This window comes from Psammomys obesus, unplaced genomic scaffold (assembly GCF_907164565.1).
Source record: "Psammomys obesus unplaced genomic scaffold, mPsaObe1.curated_primary_1811, whole genome shotgun sequence".
NCBI classification, from domain to species: domain Eukaryota; kingdom Metazoa; phylum Chordata; class Mammalia; order Rodentia; family Muridae; genus Psammomys; species Psammomys obesus.
Window position 1 is genome coordinate 22,481,781 of NW_026590062.1, and position 12,264 is coordinate 22,494,044.

Sequence of the window (12,264 nt, forward strand, 5' to 3'; positions counted from 1 at the left end):
TCAATTCCAGCACCTGGGAGGCAGAAGCAGGCAGAGCTCCATGGTTTGACACTAGCCTGCTCTACATAAGGATTTCCAGGTTAGCCAGAGATTTAGGGAGAGAGGAGCGGGGTGGGGAGGGGGGAGAAAAAGGAACAGTGTTGTCATCTAGGGATTTCCCCAAACTCCAAGGCAGACAGGCCTTAACCCCATCTCTTTCATTGCCCTCTGTGGGGTCTAGAGTTTTGTCCTTGGAAGGGCCTCTCCTCTCCTAGTAACCCCAGTCTGCTGTACTCTGAGGAGTACCTCCTCTCTGCAAAAGTGCCTGCAGTTTTGGCCATGCTAGCCCAGCCCTTGACAGGCCTCTCTGCCAGCTGCACCGCAGCCAGCCCCTCCCTTTCTGGCTCAGCCTCAAAGAACTCTCTGGAGCCTTCAGGAAGCTGCCAGGCAGGGCCTGACAGCTGATGGATTGCACTAGGCACAGACTTTCCTGGGCACCAGAAGTAAGCCTTGGTCATCAGTATAGCATGCACGACTTGGGGGCGGCTGGGGTCTTTCCCGGAACCTCTCCGTGCATCTCGCTGGGAGTCTGTTTCCAAAATGCTGCCTCCAGCCAGGCCCAGGCCACTGAATGTGGGCTGGCCTGGAGATCACCTACCCCAGTTATTACTGAAAGTGGATCGACACGGGGACGGGCAGAATCCGTTTAGTTCAGAAGTCTGGGGACCTGAATGCTTTCGCCCTTGGCCGGAGACCAGCAAATGTGACTCATTTTCTTCCTCTGTACATGGAGACCGTCGGACTGGATGTTCTGGAAGGCTCCAGGGCTGTGAATCAGGTTTCTCCTCTGCGGGCCCCGCCCCCACCCCTGTGCTGCTCTGTGAAAGCTAAAGGGCTTCAGCATGTGTATGGGAAAAGTCTCCAAAAAAGGAGACTTTTCTAGGCCCTGGCTTACATTCCTTTGTCAAATTCAGTTTTAGCAAAAACATGCCAAGTGAGTTTTGTGTGGACCCTTTGCCCCCTCATGTCTGATCAAGAGCGTCACCCTCCATTACCCCAGGCGCTCTGGACCATCCCAGCCTGACTCAGCAAGATTCCAGGTAGAAGGCCACTGGGATGGCCCAGCAGGCAAAAGTACTTGCTACTAAGCCTGGTGATCTGAGTTCGAGTCCTGGGGCTCACATAGCGAGAGGAGAGAACACACGCCTACAAGTTGTCCTCTGACTTTCACGTGTGTGCCATAGAACGTGTGATATATTCGCACGTGCACACACACAAATGAATATATGTCATAGAATAATTTCGAATTCTTCTAGGTTTGTTTAGCTCAGATCTCCTTCATCATTCTGATGTTTCTTCCCTTCCTTTGTTCCAGTCCAGCCTTGAACTTCCAATGTAGCCAAGGATGAGCTTGACTCTCTAGACCTGCTGCCTCCACCTCAGAGTGCTGGACTGATTAGAGACACATTCTACCGTGTCCCTTCGTTGTCTTCTTTTTCTTCTAAGATTTATTTATTTATTATATATACAGTGTTCTGCCTGCATGTACACCTGTACACCAGAAGAGGGCACCAGATCTCACTATAGATGGTTGGGAGCCACCATGTGGTTGCTGGGAATTGAACTCAGGACCTTTGGAAGAACAGCCAGTGTTCTTAACCTCTGAGCCCCTTTTTTTTGGTTTTTTGTTTTTTGTTTTTTTTTTGTTTTTGAGACAGGGTTCCTCTGTGTGGCCTTGGCTGTCCTGGCGCTCTCTCTGTACACCAGGCTGGCCAGGAACTCACAGATATCCACCTGACCTGCCTCTGCCTTCTGAGTGCTGGGATTACAGGTGTGCTCCACCATGCCCAGCCTCTTCTTCTTCTTCTTTTTTTTTTTTTTTAATGTATTTTATTTAAACTTTTTATGAGTGTGAGTGCTTTTCCTGGGTGTATTTAAGTACACTTGTTCATGTCATGCTGGAAGAGGGTGTAGGCACCTCTAAAACTGAACTGCGGACACTTGTGCAGGCACAAGAGTACTGGGACCTGAATTCTGCATGTGTTTTTACCTTTGTGCCACCTTGCCAGCCCCCCTTTTTTGAAATAGGGTTTCTTGTAGCTCAGGCTGGCCTAGCCTGGAACTCAACTCTGTAGCAGATTAAGGGTGTCCATCACCACACCTGGCGACCTTGACTTTTAATCTTCCCGACTCCACCTGGGGTTACACATATGCCCTGCGACACCCAGTTTGCTGTGGTGTTGGGAATCAAACCCTGGACTTCACTTGTGCTAGACAAGCCTTCCATCAACTGAACTGTATCTCCTTCCCTTTCAACCTCAAGTTTCTTCTGCAACCTTTCCTATCACTTACCCCTGACCCTGCTCCTTGGCCCAGTTGCCTGAACAGTCAAGCCTAGCCTCTTCGCCTACTGCTGTGATCCCATGTGTGTCCACTTGACACGTTATCTGCATAGAGACAGCATGATCTCATGAATTCTTCTGAGCTCCTTAGGCAGCAGGAACACATGGTGCACAGATAGACATGCAAGCAAAGCATTCATACCGTACAGAGTAAGTAAATCTTAAAAAGGATAAAAATAAATCTAGCCAGGTGGTGGTGGTGGCCCATGCCTATAATCCTAGCACTTGGGAGGCTGAAGCAGATGAATCTCCGTGAGTTTGAGGCTAGCCTGGTCTATATCACCAGTTCCAGGGCAGCCAGGGCTAGTGAGACCCTGCTTAAAACAAAACAAAACAAAACAAGCAATATAAATGATTATGAGGTCAAGAGAAGAAGATATGGTAGGCGCTCCCCAAATCCATGAGACCAGCACTCCAGTCTTGAGATGGGCTTGTGTGTCCCACAAGGCAGCCCTAAAAAGTAGCCAGGTAACCAGGCCCTATGCCTGGGGCATCCCATTTTGGGGGCTGGCTGGGTGTATGCTGTCTAAAGCCAAGTTTATTGAATGAATGCACTTGTTTTGTTTTGTTTTGTTGAGACATGGTTTCTCTGTGTAGCTCTAGCTGTTCTGGAACCCTGAGATCTGCCTGCCTCTGCCTCCCAAGTGCTGGGACTAAAGGTGTGAGCCACCACCACCCAGATGAATACACTTTTTGATGACAGAAGTGGGCTTGGGAGGGGCTGGGAAGGTTGGGGTCTGCGACTCTGAGTGTCTCAGAGAGACAAGGATTAGGATGAGCAGTTCCTGATTAGTGCACCAAGCTCTGTTTCCCTCGGAGCTTTGTCTGTAGGAAACGGATTAAGAGCAGTTAAGAGCATTGTCTGCTCTTCCAGAGGTCCTGAGTTCAAGTCCCAGCAGCCACATGGTGGCTCTTACCATCTCCAGTAGGATCTGATGCCCCCTTCTGACACACAGGTATGCATGCAGATAGAGCACTCATACATAAAATAAATAAATCTTAAAAAAAGAAAACATAAAAACAAACCAAATATAAAGAGATATCATCTGAGGACACCCGAGACTGTCCTCTAAAGCTGGGCACAGTAGCACACTCCTGTAATCCCAGTACTCGGGGAGGCAGGGGCAGACAGATCTCTGTGAGTTTGAGGCCAGCCTGGTCTATAGGGTGAGCTCCAGGACAGCCAGGGCTACACAGAGACCCTGTCTCGAAAAAAAACAAAACAAAACAAACAAAAGAGATTGTCTTCTGGTCTCCACAGGAACACACAGATGCACCTTTACATTTTGCAAGCCCTCCCCGAAGGAGCACACACTCGCCCACGGGGCCCACAGGGCCGTTGTGTCTGGTTTCTTGCTGCTGTGTGTTTGCATAGATACCGCTGGAGTGCTTCCTGTGAGCCCCATCAGGATAGTTGACCAAGACATTAAGTTGCTCTACCCTCAAACCGTAAGCGCTAGTTCCAGGCTCCAGAGCCTGGGGTGCCAAATGCCTGACATCCTAAGGAAGGACGGCCCCTCCCATTCTCCTGGTAACGGAGAAAGGGATCGGTGTTTCCTGTTTTCGTGCCCCTGTCCTGGCCGTGTTTTCTGGGTCCCGCAAGGAATAGAGCAGAGGGCAGGCGGTCTCCATGGTTACTGGGGCCGAGTTTCCTTATCTTGCAAAAAGCCAAGGGAGACCCGAGGGCTGCGAGTCTCTGGGAGGGAGAAGGAAGTCCCTAAACAACTCTCCGTCGCCCTCTAGTGGCCGCTCGCTGCTAACAACCTTATCTTTGCTCCCGGGCAAACCTTATCCTTGCTCCTTTGTCTTTGTTTTATTTTTTTACTTTTTCCCCCTTTCCTTCGTTTACTGATTCAATAAAGACTTCAACGGTAACGTGCCACACGCCTTTAACCCCGGCACTGAGGAGGCTGAGACATTCAGATCTCTGAATTTGAGGCCAGTCTCGTCTACAGAGCAAGTTCCAGTACAGCCAGGGCTACATAGAAAAACCCTGACTCAAACAAACAAACAAATAACTAGCTGGGGTGCATTTCCTGTTTTCTGTGGCTGTTTCGTCTGGCAATCAGGCAGGATGAAGGTCTCTGTGCTTTCAACAAAATTGTGGTAGGGGCCGTTGAGATGGCGCAGCGGGGAAAGGCTTGATAACCTGAATTTGGTTCTGGAACCCTGTACGGGTGGAAGCAGAGAACCAGCTCCACAGAGCTTTTCCTCTGGCCCCGCATGCACTGTGGCATGTCCCATCATACACATACAAATGAAATTTACAGATGGGAAAGGAGGGGTTGCCTTTGCAGAGGACTGGGGTTTAAGCCCCGCAACCTTTTGGTGGCGCACAACCATTCTAACTCCAGTTTCGGGACACCTGACCTCCGCGGGCGCAAAGTCTGTGGTGCACGCACAAACACCCTCACGCCGGGAACACAACAGAAGCTTAAAGAAACGGAGACCCGGCCCGCCGGAAGCAGTTTACCGGGCGGAAGCTTAGCCGTAGAAATGGTGAAGGGCTCTCTTCCGGTCCCTTTGGCCTGGGTGGCAGAAGCAAGGTGACGAAAGAGCGTCGTCCTTTGAAAGCGTCCCGGTGGACGCGCACGTTGGGCCGCCGCTGCGGCTCTAAGGCCGACCCCCTTAGAGGTCGACCTGGGCAAATGTGGCTACCCTGCCAAGCACAAGAGGAGTGTAACCGGAGTGCCAAGGCTAAGAGGCGAACCACCGCCGGGACCGCTCGGAGGAGGCACCTGGAAATTGCCTATCGCAGGTTCAGGCATGGAGTCCGGGAAGGAGCACCACCTAGGCCCAAGAGGGCAGCTGTTGCAGCCAGGTCCTCTTGAGGATTTCAGTCGGTCATAAAGTAAATGCTCTGGTTTCAAAGGAAAAAAAGAATAAAAAGAAAGAAAAATAGTAGGAGATAAGCCCGAGAGAGAGGTTTGCTTGTTTGCTTTGAGACAGCGTCTCTTTGTAGTCCTGGCTGTCCTGAAACTCACTGTGTAGCCCAGGCTGGCCTCAAACTCATAAAGATATGCCTGCTTCTACCTTGTAAGTGCTGGCCTTTAAAAGCATGCCCAGCCCATGTGTGTGATTGTTTTGTTTTGTTTTGTTTTGTTTTGTTTTGTTGACAGGGCTTTTCTGTGTAAAAGAGCCCTGGCTGTCCTGGACTCAATTTGCAGACTAGGCTGGCCTCAAATTCACAGAGACCCACCTGCCTCTGCTTCCCTAGTGGTGGGATTAAAGGCCTGCCCCACCACCGGGCTGTGATTTTATTATTATTTATTTTTTTTTTGTCTTTCTTTTTTGTGACAGAGTTTCTCTGTGTAGCCTTGACTATCCTGGGACTCACTCTGTAGACCAGGCTGGCTCCAAACTCTGAGACTGTCTCTGCCTCCCGAGCGCTGGGATCAGAGGTGCGCGCCACCAGCTGGCTGTAATTTGTTTTAAAAGGTAGCCTTGCCACATAACCCCCAAATTGGCTTCCCACCCTCACTGCTCCTGTCCTTGCCTTCGGAGAGCAGGGACTGTAGGCCTGCACCCCTCACCTAGCTGGACCAATGTTCTTGATTAGGGGTCCTTGAAACCCTTCAGTGTCTGAGACGCAGCAAGACCTCCCTGGCAAGTGTGGGCAAGGCTGTTCTGCCAAGAAGCAGGCTCTCCACTCCCCCACGGTTCCCAAATGCTTGACTCCACACCCGGGTACAGTCTGGGAAGTCAGCTCCATTGGTAAAGTGCCTGCTGAGGTCCTGAGTTCGGGTCATGTAAAAGCCAGGTATCTGCAACACCAGTGCTGGGGGTGTGGGTGGGCAAGCAGACGCAGGAGGGTGCTGGGCGCTCCATGGCCAGTCGGTCTAGCCATGTGGGCTGCAGAGTCCTCGAGAGACCTTGACTCAGATTAGGGTAGAAAAGCTTAAACAGGAAAGACACAGCGTTGGCCTTCGTCTCACACCGACACAGGGATGCTCAACACACTACGTTTGAGACAAAGAAAAGAGAAACAGGAAGAAGAGGAATAGGAGGAAAAAGCCCTATAGGGCATGGTGGTCTGTGACTGGAGTCCCAGAAATCGGGAGCCAGAGGCAGATGATTACAAAGAGTTCCAGTCTAGTCTGGTCTACCAGGCTGGTCAGGATCACTCTGTGTCAAATAAACAAACATGGGCTAGCAGGATGGCGCACCTGGGAAGGCACTTGTCTCAGAAGCCTGGTGGCTGGCGCTGGCTGCCGTAAAGGTGGAGAGGGCGTTGACTCGGAGGGTGGTTGCCCTCCGACTTCCACATGCATGCAGGCAAATGCACTGCCTCACATTTTGCACACGCCACCCGATCAGTGTAGGGGGAGAGGGTTCAAGACAGGCTTTCTCTGTGTGACAGAATCCTGGCTGTCCTGGAACTCACTCTGCAGACCAGGCTGGCCTTGAACTCAGAGGTGGAGTGCCTCTGCCTGCTGAGTGCTGGGTTTGAAGGCATGCACTGCCACGCCACCATCACACACAGTACATTTTAACAAACAGGTCACCGGGCCTCCAGGCTGGAAGGAAGTCCCCTTGGTTCCATCTTCCTCCCCATTTGAGGTTCAGAAGGCTATGCCGTCTCTTGCTCAGAGGCAGGAGGCTGGACATGATGGGACCTGGTTCCTTGATGCTACCTCATCTCACTTCAGGAGGAATGTGAACCTCACTCAGTCCCCCAAGGGAAGGACCCCAGTCCTCTTCCCCAATGGTGGCAGTCACAGAGCCCAGTCTCAGCCTGTCTCCTGGGCACCTAGTGTATTTATTACACTCCATTTGTTTTCCCGCACTGCGGAGAAAGAGGGAAGGGGAAACAGAGAGGGTGGGAACCCGGATCAGACCCCAGACTCCTCCCCCACCAGAGCCCAGGGCATCTGCCCTATCGGGCCAAGGAAGACTTTGAGATCCCTGAGGGCCCCAGCGGGGTGGAGGGGTGGGGCTGGGTGCCGCAGAAGAGGGCTGGAGGGGGACCACCGTTTCCCCGTCATGCTCCAGGCTGAGAGCTTTGGCTGGAACCTGCCACCCCGGCCTGAAAGCCTTGACCAAGCCTGCCCCATCAAAGCCTGGTAGCAAGGTCTCCCTTGGGCAGGCTCTGAGGTGCACTGCATGTTAGCCTATGCTCATGACCATGAGTTATCATATCATTTGGCCCATGACCCCGACAGCAGCTGGTATCTGTCTCCCAGTATCCTCTGACCTGCTTGGTCATCTGACTGCACTGTTTGGGCCCATGCTAAAAAAAAAAAAAAAAAAAAAAAAAAAAAGAAATTCCTCCGTTTTCTACCCGTGTTCCTTTTTATCGTCTGACCTGAATCCCCAGTCTCTCTCTCTTACTTTTGAGACAGGGTCTCCTGTATCCCAGGCTGGATTCAAACTCACCATGTAGCCTCAGATGACCTTGAACTCCTGGTCCTCCTGCCTCTACCTCCAGAGTGCTGGGATTCCAGGCGTGCACCAGCATGCTGTGTTATGCTGTGTTTGGGATGGAACCCAGGGCTTCATGCATGCTAGGCAAGCACTCTACCAACTGAGCCACATCCCCAGTCCCTGAATCCCCCCTCTGACTTCAGGTTAGACACAGGTGTGGTGTTTGCTGCCTCTTGTGCTGATGAAGGCCTGGATGGTGTAGCCTTGATGTGAGGGCAATGAAGAGAGATGAGGCCAAGTGTGAACCTCTCATCCTGCCTGGCAATGCACCAGGAGTTAGGTCCTTCCTTCCCTCTTAGATCTGGCTTGCCCTACCAGTTTCAGATCCGCCCAGTGGGAGACAGAGAAAGAGGAGGGGAAGGTCCCAGGCCTGGCACCTTCCAAGCTGTGCAGGGGTCCACTGAGCTCAAGTGAGGTGACAGCCAATAGTGGACTCTTGGGCCCCAGGCTGGTGAGCTGGCCTCAAGCAGAAGAAGGGCATGGTGACCTGGTCCCTGTGTTCGCAAAGGCTCTTTGTTTCCTGGACAAGGTGAGTGGGCAGGGCGTGGGAGTGGGCACACTTTAGGGACAGGGCAATTTGATTCCTCCTTGTAGGTGGGACACCTACCCTAGGAGAAGCTCTACCCTAGCCCACCTGCCCACGCGCCGTCCCCCCACCCATGACCTGTGTAGCAGTATGGGGTACAGACCCCTCCTCCCCAGGTCTCAGGGCCCCAGCCCTCCTTATGCCAGGGCCTTCCAACCCCAGCTGGGTCCGTCCAGGCTTAGAAGCCCCCACTCTCAGAGCTGCTCCGGCTGTGGTAGCTGGGACTGCGGCTCCTGGAGGCGCTGCAGGAGCGGCTGCGAGTCTCATGGCTGCGGCTGCTGTAGCTCCCGTGGCTGTGGCCCGGGCTTGGGCTCCTGCTGTGGCTCCGGCTTGAGTAGTCACTGCTCAAGCAGCTGGAGGAGGAGGAGGGGCTGGGCCGGTAGTAGGGGATGGGACGCTTTCGGGCACTGTAGGAGAGAAAAAATAGATCCTAGCTCACCCGGAGCCCCCAGCTCTGCCCATGGGGCTCTCACTCAGGTCTCAGGCCCCATCCCAGCAGTGGCAGGGGCCTCCTGCCTAAGTTTCCCCAGTCTTAGCTCAGGGACATCCCCACTTCTGTGTCCTTTGACAAAATCTTGTTTTGTTTTTTGTTCTTCCTTGTCTGCCTGCAGGGCAAAAAAGCCCAAATTCTCTGCCTGCCCCACCCAACCCTACTCCAAGACAGGGTTTCTCTGTGTAGCCCTGGCTGTCCTGGAACTCTATTTGTATATTAAGCTGGCTGCGAACTCAGAGATCTGTCTCTGCCTGAGTGCTAGGGTTAAAGGTGTGTACTACCACGCCTGGCTAGGGGGTTGTTTTTGTTTTTGTTTTGTTTTGTTTATTTATTGAGGCAAGGTTTCTCTGTGTATCCCAAGCTGCCCTGGAACTCACTCTGTAGACCAGGCTGAAATTTTATTTTTAAGGCTACTCAAAGGGAATAAGAAGGAGACCCCTGGCCACTGCTGTCTGTTTCAGCTTAGTCCTCTCTCCCACTCTACCCCCACTGGTTACTCAGCTACCTCCCGCTGGCCCGGAGTTAGTTTGAAGTCAGGAGGCTATGACCCAGAGAAAAGAAAAGAACGTGGTTAAGGGGGTTATAATGCCCCGTCACAAGGTTAATTCTGAGGAAGAAAAACAGGTGTGCATTAGTGGGAGGAGGAGGCAGCCGGGGGACAGAGGGGCTGAGGTGGGTGCCTGGTGGAAGATGTGAGATTCTGGCCATTTTGGGACCCTCAGTGTATACCTGGGGTGTGTAATGTGTCTGAGGTGGGGAGCTATCTCTAGGGTGTGGTCTGGTCTTTAACTCTGAGTAAAGGAGGAGGCCATATTGCATTCTTGGAGACCCAGATTATCAAGAACTAATGCAATAGTTCACAACCTGTGGGTTGTAACCCCTTTGGGGGTCAGAAGACCCTTTCACAGAGGCCACAGATCAGATATCCTGCATATCAGATGTTTACATTATGATTCAAAACACTAGCAAAATAGTAGTTACGAAGTAGCAACAAAATAATTTTATGGTTGGGGATCACCACGCCATGAGGAACTGTATTAAAGGGTTGGAGGGTTACAAAGGTTGAGAACCACTGGCCTAAAGAAAACTAATTTGAGAATCAAGAGTGTGTTGGAGTTAAAGATAAGATTCTTATGGATTTCAGTTAATTATACACATCTGGCCACTGAGGTTCAAAGAGACACAACAGTCTCTCCCAGGTGACTTTGCAGGACAATATGGGACTCAGAACTCTGCCAGTGGCAATCTATTCATAATCCTGGGCTCCAGGGCGATGTTTTTAATTTGTTGGTACTAGGGATTGAATCTAGACCCTCACACATAGTAAGCAGATGCTGACCATGTAGCCAGGTCTCCAGTTACTCACCAGATCATTCTATGCATGTGCTCTTCCACTGAGCCACATCTCAGCCCCTCACTGGGGAATTCTAGGCAGGTGCTCTCCCACTGAGCCATATCTCAGCCCCTTACTGGGGAATTCTAGGCAGGAGCTCTACCACTGAGCCATATCTCAGTCCCTCACTGGGGAATTCTAGGCAGGGGCTCTACTACTGAGCCACACCCCCAGCCCCTCACTGGGGGATTCTAGACAAACATTCTACCGGTGTTTTTATTTTGAGGCAAGGTCTTGCTAGGCTGGCCTTGAAACTTCCACGCCCTCTCCTTCAGTCTACCTAGAAGTTGGGATGAGAGGCCTGAGCCAACAGTCCCAGCTTTTGGATGATTTCATCTGCAGACCCCTCTAGTCTTGCATCAAATCAGCCACACCTTATTCTGCATGGGGTTCCTCAGACAGCTGCCCCTCAGGCAGACTTGGATGCTCTGCCCCTCCCCCGATTCCCCAGGGTGCTGAGAGGTTAGTGAGAAAAGGAGACGGGAAAGCTGACCACCACCAGACTAGCTCACATGGGCATCGTTTAGGCTGCCTGTGGAGGCCGGTCCACACGGCCCCCAGGCTGGCCACAGGCCACGCTGCAGGGTGTTCCTTGAGATGAAGGAGAGAAGTTCAGGTCACTGAGGGTGTGGCAGACACGACGAGGGAAGGAGGAGCTCCAGGTGGGTGAATGGCATCTCCCAGAGCTGAACTCCATGCCTGTGGCTGGCCAAAGCACAGACCAGCTCGGGTGCATTGCACCTTCTCCCGCCCAGGATCGCCTTCGTCTTCACTCTGCTACCCTCATCTCTTCCCAACTCTTCGATGACCCCCCCCCCCCCAGTTCCTCTTCACCCAATCCATCCCTCCTTTAGCGGGGGCCTTGGCAAAACCCTCCCTTTCCCCCAGGATCAGAATGGGTCCATTCTAGAAGGACCCCAGTTGTGTGAACCGCGACTCCCTGACATCCCTGGCCACCAGCGAGAGCCGGCAGCTCTGGTCCCGCCTCGCCCCCCAGTCCCCTCTGTACCTGGTGATGCGTCTCGGCTCCATGAAGCTGGGCGAGTCTCGGCGCCGCTTTCGGATCGGGGAGTAGCTGCGGGAGCGGCGCCGGGTGCGGGCGGCCTCCGCCTCGGCATGCCTCACGCGGCCTTCGCTGTCCTTGTCCCTGCGGGACCCGCTCGTATGAGCGATCCCCGCCCTCGGCGCCCCAAGGTCGGGCCTGCGTCCAACCGCCCCTTCCTTCCCGCCGCCCGACCCCCGTGGGGACCCCGGGACACTCACCGGCCGACGGGTTTCTTGGGCGACGGAGAGAGGCTGGGGCTGCGGGCTCTTTTGTCGGGGGAGCGAGAGCGGGATTTGGAGGGCGAGCGGCTGGAGCTCCAGGACCCGGGGTGCGGGCCGGGGCTGCGCGAGGAGCTGTTCCCCTCCGGGCCGCCCCGCCGGCCGTGCGCGCCCGGGGATGGCGAGGTGCTGGCGGGGCGCGCGCGCGGGGGTCGCTCCTTCGCCCTGCAGGAGGGAGCGCGGGTCAGGGCTCGGGGTGAGCCGAGGGCGGGGGAGGGGCACAGGCTGGGGGGAGCAGAGCTGGGGGGGGGCAGGAGGGGTCCCTGAGCTCAGCCTGGAGGAGACAGGCCGGCCGAGGACGAATTAGGGTCCACGTGGGGTGATGAACCAGCGGGGGCTCCGCTGGAACGCTGAGAGGGGCCCCGTGCGGAGGCATCGGTAAGGGGCTGTTTGTGGGGGGCAGTGAAGGGTCCCCCCGGGGCGTCAGTGAGGGGTCCCCCTGGGGCGGTCCGGGAAGGGTACGCCCGTGCCCGCAGCGGGGCTCACCGCTTGCCGTGCCCGCCGTGGCCTCGCTCGGTGCCGGGCTCGGGTCCGGGGCCTGGGGTGCCGCCGCCCGACTCGCTGCTGGAGTGCGCGGCGCTGAGCGAGCGGGACGAGCCCCGGGGCGGCGCGGGCTTCGCGCGCCGGCGGCCCCTGCGGCGGGGCGCGTTGGCCGAGGACCGCG

General features: G+C 54.3%; 1 protein-coding gene across 1 annotated transcript in view; it reads right to left on the reverse strand.

Moving 5' to 3' along the window:
• Positions 1–6,372: 6,372 nt before the first annotated feature.
• The window catches only part of Srrm3 (serine/arginine repetitive matrix 3), a 63,639-nt gene continuing 57,747 nt past the window's right edge, over positions 6,373–12,264 (reverse strand). The window contains exons 13-16 of the mRNA XM_055606043.1: positions 12,087–12,233; positions 11,541–11,765; positions 11,287–11,424; positions 6,373–8,798 (exon numbers count right to left, since the gene is read on the reverse strand). Coding sequence (XP_055462018.1) covers positions 8,570–8,798; positions 11,287–11,424; positions 11,541–11,765; positions 12,087–12,233 — 739 coding nt within the window. The 3' untranslated portion in view covers positions 6,373–8,569. The remainder of the gene's footprint in view (positions 8,799–11,286; positions 11,425–11,540; positions 11,766–12,086; positions 12,234–12,264) is intronic.